Raw genomic sequence first — 16,509 nt, 5'->3', positions numbered from 1 at the left:
CTTGTTTTATCATTTGCTTCAGTGGGATTTTTATGCACACGTACTAAGGATGAATTTGTTTTTCTTTAAAAAAAAGGATAATATTGGTAATAAAACAGTAGACCATAAGACAATAATAGTTATTATTTAAAGTGGTTTTTACTTTAAAATATACTAAAATAATATTTTTTATTTTAAAATTTTATTTTTATATTAGAATACCAAAATGATAAAAAAAAATAATTCAAAAAAAATATTCAAAATCTTTAAAAACTCGACTGAAACACCATACCAAACACCTTGAAAGGCAATAAAGCTGGTTATCATGGTTCATGAAAACAAAACGGGTCGGGCTCGTACTTTTTGGTTGTCGTCCTCTGAGGCTGTCCAGTCTGACAGTTAGGGACACGTGACCTGGAGTGTTCACAGCAGAAGGTTATCCGCCGCTGGTACTAATATTTCTCTATGGGCAAACCCATAGTAACCCCCAACTATCTACTAGTTCTCAATTAGATTCCTAAGCTTTTAATGTTTTCAATTATATGCTTCTCAATTGAGAAAACTGATAGTTTAGAAGCTACTTGTTTATATATTTGAATAATTTTTAATTTTTAATTATTTATAACTTGGTACTTATAGTTCGTTAAAATAATTATTTTGCTTATTTATTTGGATGATTTTTAAATTTTAATTATTTACAGCATGATCCCTATATTTTGTTAAAACAATTAATTAATCACTTCAATATACAAATAATTGAATTGTTTGTGTTCAATTTCCTTAATGTAGTAGTTTGTTTTTAAAAGTTTCTTCTTTCTCTAACAAATTTTTCTATCTTATCTATTGCACCTTTTCATTTTCTATTTATTTAAAAAAATAAATTAAATTAAAAAAATGAAACTAAAGGCAAGTTATAAATGAATTTAAAAAAGAGGATTGAATATATAGTTTTTTAACTAATTTATTAATTTTGTTAAACTAGAAGGACTGATTTATAATTAACTTGAACTTTTACCATCTCACGCTCATCTCTAATATTTTTCATTTCTATCTCATTTGAAGGGATTTTTTTTTAATAATAAATATTATATTTTTCTCTTCTTTTCTCCTCTCTCTCTCTCTCTCTCACACAAAACCATACCAGACAAACACAAACCCTCTTCCTTTCCTTTCCTTCCACTACCAACAAAATCATAAAACAAAATTCTTATTTCCCAAACAAACCCTAACTAACAATCAAAATCACAGAGGCAGAGAAACTTGTTCGTTGATTAGGATGGTGGAATTAGTGAGTTGAATCGGGATCTGAGTTGACTCAATTGATGCAGTAATGGGTGCAGCAGGTTCTAAACTCGAGAAAGCTTTAGGCGACCAGTTTCCTGAGGGCGAACGATACTTCGGCCTTGAGAATTTCGGCAACACTTGTTACTGTAATAGCGTCTTGCAGGTCTCTTCTTCTCTCTTCAATTTCAATTATCTCTCGATTTAATCGTTATCTACCTTATTTTATTTTAATTAGTTTCTCTTGTCTTGTGTTTTGATTATTTGACTTTTTTTCCCTGTATTTGAATTTGATTTGTAATTCAGTGATTTAATTAGGTTAGACTCGGAGCATTTATGTTTTAGCCTTAAATATTACAATTAAATTAGGCTCTTTTTAAGGCTTGGAATTGAAAATTTAGATGCAGAATTTTTGTGTTGGAAATTCAGCCACGGTTCTCACGTTGTGTTGAAAACTTTGAACTTGTTGATTTTGATTAATACTTTGTTAGTCAGTTTCTTTTGAGAATCATGGCTACATTTTCTCATAATTCATGCAGGTCTTTTTGATTGGATGTGATTTTATGTCATTGTATATGGTTTATACTGATAGTGAAACAGGATGTACGGTTTTGAAAGCAGTGTTTTTTTTTCTGTGATGCAGGCACTTTACTTTTGCGCACCATTTCGAGAACAGTTGTTAGAATATTATGCTAATAGTAAAAATATTGGGGATGCTGAAGAGAATCTCTTGACTTGCTTGGCAGACTTATTTACTCAGGTAATAATAATAACTCCATGGATTGTGTCTGAATCCTATTTATGTTAATACTTTGTTTTCTTCTTTTCTATATGTCAGTTAATGTTTTTCTTTTTTCTGTTTCATTTTGGTGCTTGTTCTCCTCTTGACCATCTCTTTTATGTTGAATTTTCATGTCAAAAAGAGAGGGATAATTGAAGTCCATTTAGCTGTAAATCTTTCTCTAATGCTCTTTACTTGGTTTGTCCTTAAGGGAAAAAAATCTGATTTGGTATGCTGTATTGGGATTCGTGATATCTGCATCTTCTAATCAATGTTTCCTCTGCTCATGCAATACATGTAATTGAAGGCTGAAGATTCTTTGTTTGGCATGCTTTTCTGAAGGTCTATTTCCTGCTTATATTAAATCAGACAACTTCACTAGTTTTGCTGTTTTACATTAGGAACGTAGTTAGAACTTGACTCATTGGGTTCTGAATCTATTTTTTTCTTGTGTTTGAACTAGTTTCCTTCATCATTATTTTCATTTCTTCTCCTTGAAGAGTCAAGACACGGAACAAGCCAGAACTAAGTGTTTGTCGATATTTTTTTACTTGGTTTGCTGTCAATAGCTTTGATAGCATCCTAATAAACAAGAAATATCATGGCACTAGTATACTTTCTGCATGCTTGTGTACTGTGCGCATTTCACTAAACTAATGAGAAAGAAGGGGAAAAGGGAGTTTCCTATACACACAACATATATTTGTTACTTATTTAGTAGCTCAGCCATGGTGCTGGAGCTAACTGTTGATATTTCTTTTGCATAGATAAGTTCACAGAAGAAGAAAACAGGTGTCATTGCTCCAAAGCGTTTCGTACAGAGATTGAAAAAACAAAATGAACTTTTCCGAAGCTATATGCACCAGGTATGTGTTCATTATATCTGATTACAAGTCTGGGGATTGATCGGATACAAAATGTAATATGATATAGTAAAACAATGCCGAGGATTGAACACTGTCTCTCTGTTTTTCATGCAGGATGCACATGAATTTTTGAATTTTTTGCTTAATGAACTGGTTGACATCCTGGAGAAAGAAGCCCAAGCTGTTAAAAGTGAACCTGAAACCTCTTCCCCTCCTGAAAAAACTGCAAATGGACCAAAGCATGCTCAGGCAAATGGTGTTTCAAAGGAGCCTTTGGTTACCTGGGTGCACAAAAATTTTCAGGTGACTTTGCCTAGCCAATCCTTGCATTCTAATTTCATCATTTTGCATGTTGTGGATTTTAAATGCAGTTCATTGAACTTAATATGAATTTGTATTTTTGGTCCTCCATGTGCATTGTTTTATGGAGATGGAATTTGCCTTTGCCTTTTCTCTTTACTTCACTCTTCCCTCCTTCAGGGATAGAGTTCTCATCCTCTCTTACATATATGTATACTCAGGGAATACTTACCAATGAGACAAGGTGCTTGCAATGTGAGACTGTGACAGCAAGAGATGAAACGTTTTTTGACTTGAGCCTTGATATTGAACAAAACAGTTCCATAACAAGCTGCTTGAAGAATTTTAGTTCCACAGAGACTTTGAATGCAGAGGATAAGTTTTTCTGTGACAAGTGCTGCAGGTAGGTGCTTTTTGCTCAATTATTTCCTGGCATTGACTTGTATCAATTCTGGATAACCCCTTCATATTTGTTGAATATTTGAAATCACTTTCTGTTCCAGTATTTGTTTCCCAGTAGTCTGTACGGTGAAGTTCAGTCAATGTTTCTTCTGGAATTATACAGGATACGATTTCACTTACTCTGGACAATTATTCCCTGCTCAGAGCCTAGCTAAGAGATAACAGTGACACTAAAGCATTCAGAAATCTCTTGAACTAACATACAAATTATATTTTATTTCATGTAAAGGATTGTGATAAATGATATATCTTTGTTGTTTTATAGGTAAAAGGCTTTGTTCCCCCCTTGTAAAACCAGATGTGGAAAAATTAAACAGTTGGATTGAGTAGTAGTTTGGTTTGATTTCCTGAAAGGTTGCTGAACTACAATTTGAATGAACAGGGCGATCTTAAATATCACTCAGCACTCGTTTTACTGGCTGAACAATGTTTTTGTGATTCTTTTTCAACTTTTCATGGCCTGATTGAACTTTTGACTGTTAACTTGGATGATTGGTCCGTCTTCCTCTGATGTTTCAGAGCATTCAAGTGATTGGACATTTCTAGTCTAGTAATTATGCAGTAAATCTTCTGTATTGTTTCCTTTGTATGCAGTTTGCAAGAAGCCCAAAAGAGGATGAAGATAAAGAAGCCTCCTCACATCTTGGTCATCCATCTGAAGAGGTTTAAATATATTGAGCAGCTTGGTCGGTACAAAAAGCTGTCTTACAGAGTTGTCTTCCCACTTGAGCTGAAGTTGAGCAATACCGTGGAAGACGCAGATATCGAGTACTCGCTATTTGCCGTTGTAGTCCATGTGGGAAGTGGACCTAATCATGGGCACTATGTGAGCCTTGTGAAAAGCCACAACCACTGGTTATTTTTTGATGATGAAAATGTCGAGATGATTGACGAGTCTGCTGTGCAGACATTTTTTGGGTCAGCGCAGGAATATTCAAGTAATACGGATCATGGGTATATCTTATTTTATGAGAGCATTGGTGCTAGTAACAACAAGAGTTGAGAGGTGGTTTTACAAGTAGGTGTTTAAATGATTGAGACTGGACTCGCCTTTTGTTTAATCTGTTATTTTTGTTTTTCTTTCCCTTTTGTCCATCAACCAATGGGAAGAGCTCTCAAATATCCACACTTGATAAGACGATGACGAGAACAACAAATGTATACTTGGGTTATTTCCATGTACAGGTGGAAGCACACCATCCTTGTGTTTTTCCAGAATAAGAGGATGAAAGAGCGGTGTATATGGTTTGAAAATTTCACAGAGATGGTTTCTATTGTTCATGGTTGAGAATATTTCAACAGCAGAAATCCAATCCAATTGGGAATTTGGTCGGAGCTATCCTCATGCTACTGAACTTGTTCTACATCTTCGTAGATCTTGTTAGGTTTGATACTGGTCATTGATCATGCATTCATCACATGTAGCATGCATGCATGCTATAGTATTCTTAACAAGCTTCTAATGTACTGTTAATCCAGGCTCTCTTTCCACGGATCCTGCCTTTTCATGCTTTGATTTGGATGTAACAGTTGCTAGATTCACTGAGGCAGGGCCGGTGAATCTTGATGTTTCTCGTGGAAGGTAGAGATACAATTTCTACTATTCAAGAATTTCTACGAATCGTCTTTGTACCGGACGCATGACGCAATCCGACCCCAGCCCGCTCCCGTGGTAAAAAGAGCAGCAGTAAAGCTTTTCTTTTATAATGCTGTAGCCATGGGGATGCTAACCGTGCTATAATTTAGAAGAAGCTTGGAGCAACGGAAGATGCCAGGGAGTTCTGCGTGTTAGATGTAAAAAAGCAGCAGTAAATAATGAATCTCTGCTTGGCAAGATCGTCCGCGATGTATTTTGCTTCTCTCTTCGAAAAAACGAGGAAAGCAAACAAGGAACAAGGTAAGGGTTCGGTACTGTATTTCAAAAATATTTTTAAAGAAGTTTGATTTTTTTAAAAAAATTAATATATTTTTAATATTTTTTTATTGTTGTTGTCAAGAGATGATGATGATGATGATGATTGTGACAAATGTATACTTGGGTTATTTCCATGTATAGTGGATGGTGGAAGCTCACCATCCTTGTGTTTTTCCAGAATAAGAGGATAAAAGAGCAGTGTATATGGTTTGAAAATTTCACAGAAACAGCTTGTATTGTTCATGGTTGAGAATGTTCCAAAAGCAGAAATACAATCCAGTTGAAAGTTGGTCGGAGCAATCCTCGTATTAGTGAATTTGTTCTAACGTCCTTGTAGATCGTATTGGTCATTAATCATTATGCATGCCGTAGGATGATTCCCTACAAGCCTTCAACCTTCATGGTCGTTTTGTATTTGTTATCAATCCAGGCTCAAATTTAGGCAATCTCCTTCCATCGAATCCTTCTTGTGCATGTATTGACTTGGATGTAATTGGAAATAGTTGTTGTTAAAATCTCTGAGTCAGGGCTGGTGAGTCTTAACTCGATGAATCTTTTGGAAGGTAGAGATGTAACTTCTACACTGCCTTCCGAGAAATTTTGACCAATCATTCTTCGGGAGTGGATTAGATTGGTGGCCCGGGTTTTTGCTGGGTCGGGTTATTTTTTTTTTGCAGCGTAAAAAAATTGATACTTAAAAGCTGTTATTGTATTTTAAAGAATAATAAAAATATCACGAGTGAACATCATGAAAAGAGAACTAAAAAAACGTGAACATCATGATGAAAAGAGAACTGAGAAAATATAATGATTATCAATCTTCATAAATAAAAATATAAAAAAATGAAATCATAATAATAAAAAAAATATTAAAAAATAAATTACTAGCAAAACTAAGTAAAGTTGTCAATTACGAGTAGAATCAAACTGAATAATTTAATATAAAGTAAAACATAATTTTTTTTTTAAAACAAATTGAATTTTAAAGGATAAAAAAAGTGACATGAAAAAAACACGAGCAACTTGGATAAACTTCTCACCTAGATAACTTGACTATAAGTAGTGAATATATTTTTTAAAATTAATTTAAAAAAAAAAGGTGATAACCTGACTAAAAAAACCAAAGAAAATAACAAAGTTTATTTTTTAAAATGAATAACTTCAAAAGATATAATTAGAAAAGAAAACGATGTCAACCTCTATTAACTTTTCAAACTCATGACTATAAGTAGTAATTATATTAGAAGCATCGTATCTAGAAAACAACTATTTTAAAACTTGATCCTACTCGACAGTTTGACTCGTGACCTAGGTGACTCCTGACTTAAACTAGTTTGAGTTTCAAAAAAATCTGGAGGAGTGCAATAATTTAATCACTTTAAGTCAAAGTATGATTTCTTTTACTCTAATTATGCAATAAGAAGTAAGGAAACCAACATTTTGGTATTTCTTATAAATACCAACCAATCTGTTCATCCCATCTTAGTTACCAATCATTCAGGCAATCCTATCCCGAAGCTAATATTTCAGCATTCCTTAAGAATATCAATCAATATAGCCAACCCATATTGGTTGTAAATCATTCCTTCATTTCTATTTAGAAACCAATATTCTGGTATTACTTACAAATACTAATCAATTCGTTCAACTTAACTTAGTTGTTAATGATCCCGACATTCCCATTTGAAAGCTAATATTTTAGTATTTTTTATCAATCTAATCAACTCATTTTGGTTACCAATCATTAAGATATTTTGATTCAGAATTCAATATTCTGGTATTCCTTATGAATACCAATCAATTTGTTTAACCTATTTTGATTGCCAATCATTATGGTATTCTCATTTGACACATAATAATCTGGTCAACTTATCTTGATTGCCAATCAACTCGGTATTCTTTAACGAATACCAATCAATCCTATATCACATATATTTTTCTTTTTAAGTCTATTGATAAGTACTTAAAAGTGCATTTTTATCATGGTTTTATATCATCATTTTGCACTTGAAGTATCAATAACTCCTTAACTAAAATATGTTTTATAAGAATGTATCTAATAATATAAGATACCGTTAATTTGTGGTAAATGTATATTTTTAATGCAGGCCTATCACATAAATAAAAGGATTGATTGATGACTTGAAGAACTTAAATTGCAAGGATAAAGAGATGGCCAAACTTAGAAAAGAGATGTCGGTGCAATCCAAACCAGAACACTATTCGGTAATTGAGTCATATCTGGAGCTACAGATCTCAAATTTAGATCCAATTTATATGGATGGAAAGGTAAGACATAGGCCTACAACTTTCATATGGAGCCCAAGATCTAAAAAGGCCATTATCAAGTCCAAATTATAGCAACAACAAAGAAGCCCGAATCTGTCTTCCAGCCCGAGCACTGTTCGGTATTTTGGCCATATCTGGAGTTCTAGAAGTCCAAATGAGCTGAATGTTTTACACAAGAAAGATGAGACAATTGCCCACAACTTTCATGTTTGCAACTGGCTCCAATTTGGACGTTATCAATGACGTTTTAGGTAGACAAGAGAAGATAAGGATTGTCACCAAGTCAAAAGTTGGCCACCCACTTATCAATTAGTCATCAAATCAATAGTTCCCAATTTTGGCCTATAAAAGGAGGCATTTCCCATGCATTTAGGCATCTTGGTTTCCAGATCAAGATCATGCTCTTCCTTTCTCTCTTTGTATTTTTTATGCTTTGTTTTCATTAATATTAAGTTTATGCCTTTCATTTCCTTTCCTTTACTTAGTTAACTCTTATCTTATTTATGTTCTTATTTTGTTTAGCTATTTTGCTTTCTTTCATTATGTCTAGCTAAGTTAGTTATGTCAAGGTGAAAAGGTTACACTAATGGTGTAAGAATAAGTATAATGTAAACTTAATATGGACCTTAATGTTTGATACTAACATGTTTTATATTTGCTATCTTGTTCACTCTTTAATACTTTGCTTGTTAAATAACTAATCTTGATTTATGTTGTATAACACTTGGTACAACAAATGCTTGGCACTTTCATAGCCCATAATGTATGGTATAACCGACACCTGAGCTATGAAAAGAACTTGATTTGTTGTTAACATAAGTTATAATCATGAATGCTTGACGAAATTTACAAGTATTAGCATTAATTGAATAAGATGACTAATGTAATCATGTTAACAATATATAATCTGATTGGAACCTCCTTTATGTGTGGTTTCCAATTCAATAATAAGAGTTTATACTATACTTGTTTGATATACCATTAATGGAACCTCTAACCCTGACATTTGTTATTATTATTGCTTAATCCTTACATTAATATTTCATCTCTAAGTTCTCATCATCATCATCTTCTTCTTCTTCTCTTTCTTTATTATTATTATTATTATTAGTACTACTACTACTACTACTACTATTAATATTATTATTATTACTATTACTATTGTTGTTGTTGTTATTGTTGTTGTATTATTGTTATTTATAATTTATACAAATAACCTCCCTGTGGTTCGACCCCGGTCTTGCCGGGTTATTTATTACTTCGACACTCCTGCACTTGGGAGAAGACATCAATCTTTTAGTCGTGTCATCTATTAACAATATCGCTATCCATATTTATCATTAATCAACTAGTTAACACATAAAAGTAACGAAAACTTTTAAATAATAATTTCTACAAGGTACCGATATACTTACGTGCAGTTTAGTTATACCTAGTTCTTCTAACTTGTTGAACTACTTTAATAGCATCCCCTGCGTTGATAGGTTTTCAAATTCATTATAATTATTGTATCCAAAAATACTCTTTACTCGTCATAATACCTATTACTCGGTTATTCTTCCATGATCAAATTCATTTCTCTTTTTATATCATTTTAGTTGCATATAAATAAACACATATTTCATTTCATCTTGGTTAAATCTTAAACACAACTACAAGCATAAATACCACAAAACTCACTCAAAGTTCAACAATTTTATCAAAGGCATTCAACTTCTAAAACATCCAAAAAAATCCCTCTTTATCATATTAAAATAGAATCATTCATAAAAATCATTATCCACATGCTTAGTTATCAAAATTTCAATACAATTTTACGATTTCATCATTTCACATCCAACCATTCAATTTTTTTTCAATGTTTCATTATCTCATTAATTCAACTCAATAAAAATCATTATTCACATGTTCATACATACACTTACTACATAATTCACGACAATATCATAAACGCAAAATTTTTCATTTCTGTTTGTAAATGGTCGGCCCTAGGATTCCTTTATTTATTCAATTTTTTTTGTTATCTCATTATTATTTCACTCCTAAAACAACCCACAAAGGTCCTAGAAACTCAATTTCCAAGAAATTTATCTATTTCTCTAAATTTATCTCAAGAACTTTAATTTTGTTCTTTGATTAATTTTGTTCACTATATTTTTATTCTAATTGATACAAAGGGGTTTTAAATATCTTACCTAGTTGCTAAAGGTATTCCAAAGGTCAAACTATCAATATTTTTCCAAAGTTTCTTGTTTTTTCTCATTTTCCTTCATTTTCTTTCTTTAATTAAATCTTCTATCTCTTTAATTTTTAGTGTGCAAGTGTTTCTCTCTCTCTCAAAAGTCTCTCTTTTCACTCCTCACAATCATTTTCTAACCCTTCAAAGTAAGAGGAAGGAAAAGGAAATGAAAATATTATTTTTCTTCCTTAGTTGAACCCTGTTAATTTTAAGCAGGTAATGGTCAAAACGGTTTGATTGTTTATAGAAACAGTCTAATCAATTCCCTAAAATTGGTCTAATTGTTTTTCAAAAGGGGTAGACCAATTTCGCTACTGGAAAAAAATTATATTTTCAATCATAAACCCTTATTCTTCTATCTTTTTAACTATTTTTCTTATTTTATCTCGTTATACCATAATTTTGTTTATTTCTAATTTATCTAGGGGTTTACAGTCAATCTCATTCTTGAAAAAATATGCAATCACACTAAGAAGACCATGTCAATTCATTTCAACGTAAATTATGCAATTGTACTAGGGAAACGTAGATGATCTCTTTCAAGGTAAATTATGCTATTACATTAGAGAGACCGAGTTCATCCTATTCTTGAAAGATTATGGAGACATCACCTTGAATATCACCTGGAGAAAAGAAAACATTGTTATTTTTAATAATTCAATTCATATACAAGAAACTTACATTCTTAGTCATTTACCATGGTATATTTTTATTTCCCTTTAATGTATAATCAACTTGATGAGATTATGTTGAGATCATGGTTTCAGTTCTAAGTGAGAAAGTAGAGTTTCTCTAATAGTTGTTGCCGTCATTATAGGCTTTTCAAAGTCTCGAGGCTCCAACTACTTTCGTCAACACAAGTTGTCGTACTAGGGGTTTTGGTATTAGGATAGTTAGGCGGCATAATTCATCACTATTGAGAAAACTAGGTTGTAGTTTAGTTTTTTTTTTAAAAAAAGGTTTAATTGTATTGAAGAAGAAAGAATTCACAAAGTGAACGAGAGGCATACCTTTCGAAGAACAGGAAACAAAAAGAAAAATCAATTGAAACAATAAACATTGAAACAATACAGAAAGGAAAAAGAAAAGTATTTGGGAATGAGTGATTTGTTTTTATATACCCCTCTTGCTTTATCATTTTATGTTTGGAAATCTATACATCATAGCTTTGTTGAAATGAAAAAAAGTTTTAATTATAAGAGTGGTCATTGGTGAACATAACTCATTTTAGTTGGACAAATGGTATGGAGATTCAGAGTTAATGAACTGTGTTAACTTGGTATATTAATTTGAAGAGCATTTAAGAATGGCAAATTTTATTCGAGATTAAGTAAGGATCATATGAAAAGGTTTTGTTTGTTTTTGTGGTGCAATCTTAGTTTTGTATCAATCATATATTTAAATGTGTGTTAATCTACATACACTTTAATTTTGTATAGATCCCATTAAAAACTCTTTTGAAACTTTAATTAGAAAAAAGCTACAATTCACAGCTTATTTTTAATCTATTTTTTCAAACCATAACTATAAAAACTATCACAATGACAAACACGCATGAAGAACATGCAAATAATTATTAATTTTTTTAATTGTATTTAATGAAGTGGTTTAATTGAAAAATAAAAATTCTTTGATAATATAATATAATGGATTAAAAAAAAGGATAATTACAAAAAATTCCTATACTTCAATCCATTTTTCATTTCAATCTAAATTTTGAGAAATTACGATTTGCCTTTTAAACTTTAGTAATTTCGTTACACTTTATATCCCATTTTTTTTGCTTTAAAATAAAAGCCATTATTTATAGTTTTTCCATTATAATAATTTTAATGACTTAAAAAAAAAAAGGATTGTGTTATTGTTGGACCTTTTTTTAAAATATTTATTGCACAATGTCCTACTATTTATAAAAATGTCATTAAAGTCATGCATATAATAGATCTAACAACAATTCTTGATCAAATGGAAGACAACCAAAAGCATAAAAGTTCACAAAAAAAAGTTTTTTATCAGTTTCAACCAAAAGCAACAGTTCTCTAATTTGTTCACCATTTTAACCTAATAAAAAAATCACTAAAACTGACATTAGGCACACCGATATGTTACAAAAATTTTCAGCAACACATCTACACCTTCCAGCAATTGTTCTTCATATTCCAATAACAATACAAATTTTGCAAACACACAATCCAAAATTACCAACCGAACATATAAATCCAACACACACATGTACACACACCACCAAAAATAATCATAAAATTACCACAATAATATAATTATATTCATCAAATACTAATAGCTTACAAACTTGCAATAGCTTGAATAGACTAAAGTTCAAGAATAGAAAGTGCATGAAATATGGAAAAACAGTAGTTATCATGATATAAAAAACAAATGTAAGTAAGAACAAGTTTTTCTATAAATGCAGTGATAGGTTATGCGAGGACACATTCATTGATTGGTGCAAATCTATTAATAATATCTAGTTAACCATTAGATAGGGAAAAGATATGATCGAATACTAAATGAAGTGAAGAAGACTAAAGATGAATTACATCGAGTTTGAATTAAGAATCACAATGTGAAGGCTAGTTTTATAAGTGCAAAGTTGTTACTAAGTTGTAATTTAGTGTGTAATTTTACTATTTCTAACTACGATATTGTTCATCATATTCAAATTAAATGAATAACAATAGTGAATTCATGCTCTAAACATCATGCATATTTAAGCAAAAAATACACTAAATATTATACCTCATAATGTATACTCCAATCAAGTAACAATCATTCATAATACATACTTCAATTAATGTAACTAATTTGGCTTAGGTGTTAAAATGATGATGTTCCAACATCATTGTAACTTCTAGCATCCATCACACATTTGCCAATATCCTTACACCTTTACTAGGATTCCTGACAACTATGCCAACACCTATAACACCCCTACTAACACCTTTAACACCTATGTCAAAACCCATAACACTCATGCTAGCTCTCATAACACCTATGTTAGCACCTCTCAAAGCTATGCCAACATCTATAACACTAGCATGATCCCTTCCAGCACCCCTTAGACTCTTTTTACCACTCAAACTCATAGTAACACAACTTGAACTTACAACACCATGGAATGGTCTAGATTATTCAGTAGTATTTCTTTGATCAATCCTTGAATTGTGTCTATATTGCTTGTATATATTGCACCTTAGAGAAGATGTTATTTTCCTATACCTTTTACCTATTAAATATAATGCAAATTTGCCTCTCATGTACTCCATTTCTTATAAAACCATCCAAGGCATATAAAAATCATCTCCAAGTGTTACTTTTTTTGCCTCCACAATGGTATACGCAATTGAAAATTTTTTATTATTGTCATCCAACCCTACCACTAATAATAAGACACCTCTATATTGATGTTTTAAATAACATCCATTAATGCTAATGAAAGTTCTATATCAATTGACAAATCCCTCCTTTTAAGCCTTCAAACACAAAATCTCTAAAACTTTCTTAATACCTTCAGAATTAGAATTAGGGTTATACCCTTTAATTAAGGTGTCTTTTCAAATGATAGTCATGTTTAACTTTGTGTTCTTTAAACACTTCCTAAAATTATTAACATTACAAAATATCTAACATTCCTGAAACTTAATTGATCCACCAACTCCCATTTAAAATATCTTGCGTTTAAAACTAAAGGTGGGATCAACCTTTGGCTTTTTAAGCTTGTTCTTGATTATTCTACTTTCATCTTCAGAAACCTCAACACTATTGTTTGATTTTGCACCAAATGCAATATTATCATCATCTCCATCGTAACTTATCTTTCATTCATCCTCTGATTTTAAACCACTTAATAAAATTTTACTAAAACATGCATTATCATCTAAGCTAGCAATTCATTCATCTTTTTTTTCATTAACAAATTCAAATCCTTCCTCATTATAAGGGATATAATTATCGTTTGTCTCCTCCTCCTTCTCATCTGCATATTTATCATCATCTTTGTAATGCACATTATTAGTGCTAACATTTACCTTTTTAGTTCTTTCACTTTCTAAATTGTCATTATCAAAATTCCTGATAAAATTAGGGGTTTTTATGTTTAGTTAACAAAACATGCATTATAAAAAAAAATAGTTTAAACATTACTACAACATTTAATATTATAATCAAGCTAGCTAGAAACCAATTAATATAAGGCTTTCAAGGCTTCAAGATAAGGTTTATGGTAAATTAAATTTTTATTATTATTTTGTTAAATCAATTGTATATTCACAATATTTTAACCATTACCCACTAATTTAACATAAAATAACATCATTGAATCACAATTCATTTAAAAAACTTACCTCGCCACTATTATTCATTGTTCCTAACATATAAGGGTGAATAAAATAGTTTTTGGCTTTGGTACTTGCACAAAGAAATTAAATATAAAAAAACAAATGGTCATGCTTTAAATATAGTATTTCTATATGAATCCATGTTTGCACACAGATAGAGAGACAGAGAGAAGAGAGACTAAATAGAGATATCATGTTTGAAAGAAAGAAACAAGTTTGTAAGAAAATTATATAGATTCACATTTATTATATACAAGGACAAATATATTTTCTTCTTTTTTAATTTGATTTTTCTCATTGACTACATAAACAAACTATAATTTCTTAAACCTTAGATTAAAAACAAAAAAATAAAAAATATTAAGGTTTGTTTTATAACTATCCCTAAAAAGAAATAATTTCAAAAATAATTGATGTATCATATTATAAAATAAAAAAACTTTAAAGATCAAAGAATTTTACCATGTTGCTTGAACATAAACAAAAAAGAAATTAGTGAAATTTGCATTTATTATAAAAATCTATCGAAATTAGTGAAATTTACATTTATTATAAAAGTCTATTAAAAATGTAGTTAAAGTTGCTTTTCAAAATTCTTTTTATTCAGAAATATATCACAATAATATTTTTTTTATTTTTTAAAAATTATTTTTTACATAAACACATTAAAATAATTAAATAAGAATAATAATAAAATATTAATTTAAAATAAAAAATAAAAATTAATTTTTATCTGCTACATGGCTAAAAGAGGTAACAAAATTGTTAGAAGAAAGAAAAAAGTGAAGAGTACAAAAATTTGCACCATAAAATGGAAATACCACAAAAACAAGCCAATTCCTCCTAGCATATTTTGCCACCGAAGCCTCAAGGCGGCGACAAGAAGAGACTTCTAGGCTTCTGGACTGCAGAATTTCTATCAAAGATGCCAGCTTTAAATTCTTTTGAAAAAGACCCTACAGCCCTCAATTTGTTTGTTGTGGAAAAAGCTTCCAAGCAAATACTAGATCCCCATGAACACCAACCACTTAACTAAAAAACTTTTTTGAGTTTGTTCATATCATATACCATTTCCCTCTTTTAACTTCAGTGTTCTTATTACAACTCAAGACTACACATTATTACTGTGCACACCAAGACAATACAGCACTACTGCTTCCATCTGATACATTCCTAACCTACTTCAGTTAATAATTAGGAGACTCAACAGGGACGACATTTACAAACAAATTTCAGCTTCTATTCAAATAGGATAACCGAGGTCGGCTCAAGAATTTGAAGGCATGAAAGAGTCATCATCCATTGATGTTCCAAGATCGACCAGCTCATCAAACTCGGCCATCACTTCAGAGTTGTTAGCCCATTCCCACATAGCCTGCAAGATTTACGGATCATAAAACCAATCAGATTAACAAAACAGTGTTTGCTTCACCTCTTTGAGAGCTCATGGTTGTCATTGAAACCACCACTTCTGAAATTCAGGAAAACATTTTCCCCTTGGTTTGCATGTCCACAGATTATGTGAATCTTATTCTGCGCTATAAAAGTGGAGGAGATTTGAAAAATTCATATCATCTCCCTTGGTTTCAAACCTAGTCCACTGATCGCTTTCTAGATAAAAATAAAAACCTAGCCTGCTCATCATAAACTGTTTAGTTCCAACAATGTTCTACCAAATTACCAACAAAAACCTGACTTGCATAGCATACTGAAGAGGACTGCACATCCCCCAGCAACTAATATAATGAATAGTATTTTAGAAAGTTCTAGTGTAATGACAACCCCTCACTGTTGTCTCCAATGCAAACAACTGTCAAGCAACTATAATGGAAAAAGAACAAAAATAATAATCTGTTACCTTGGCCTCCTGGATCTCAGCAACAACATTGCGCAGCCTGCAATACTGTTCTCTTGCCTCTGGGTGCTGATGCATGGATTTCACCCTTGCGAGGGCTATTTGTGATCTTTCTTCTGTTTGCCTTCTTCCTTCTTTAAGGAAATCATCATCGTCATCCTTCGACTGGACAACTTGCATGCTGGAA

The 16,509-nt window shown here is 31.3% G+C and overlaps 2 protein-coding genes across 2 annotated transcripts; one reads left to right on the top strand and one right to left on the bottom strand.

Annotated features, from left to right (window-relative positions):
* Positions 1-1,109: 1,109 nt before the first annotated feature.
* Positions 1,110-5,164, top strand: LOC105118736 (ubiquitin carboxyl-terminal hydrolase 4). The gene is made up of 6 exons (XM_011016753.1): positions 1,110-1,426; positions 1,904-2,020; positions 2,809-2,907; positions 3,022-3,210; positions 3,429-3,610; positions 4,264-5,164. The coding sequence occupies exons 1-6, from the start codon at positions 1,310-1,312 to the stop codon at positions 4,670-4,672; spliced, it is 1,113 nt and encodes a 370-aa protein (XP_011015055.1). The 5' UTR covers positions 1,110-1,309; the 3' UTR covers positions 4,673-5,164.
* A 10,331-nt stretch (positions 5,165-15,495) lies between these two features.
* On the bottom strand, positions 15,496-16,503 carry LOC105118735 (calmodulin-binding transcription activator 3-like). The gene is made up of 2 exons (XM_011016752.1): positions 16,326-16,503; positions 15,496-15,842 (listed from the first exon to the last, which is right to left on the bottom strand). The coding sequence occupies exons 1-2, from the start codon at positions 16,500-16,502 to the stop codon at positions 15,735-15,737; spliced, it is 285 nt and encodes a 94-aa protein (XP_011015054.1). The 5' UTR covers position 16,503; the 3' UTR covers positions 15,496-15,734.
* Positions 16,504-16,509: the final 6 nt, after the last annotated feature.

This window comes from Populus euphratica, unplaced genomic scaffold (genome assembly GCF_000495115.2).
Source record: "Populus euphratica unplaced genomic scaffold, PopEup_1.0 scaffold2180.1, whole genome shotgun sequence".
Taxonomy (NCBI): domain Eukaryota; kingdom Viridiplantae; phylum Streptophyta; class Magnoliopsida; order Malpighiales; family Salicaceae; genus Populus; species Populus euphratica.
This window is presented reverse-complemented; position numbering and strand designations above follow the sequence as displayed.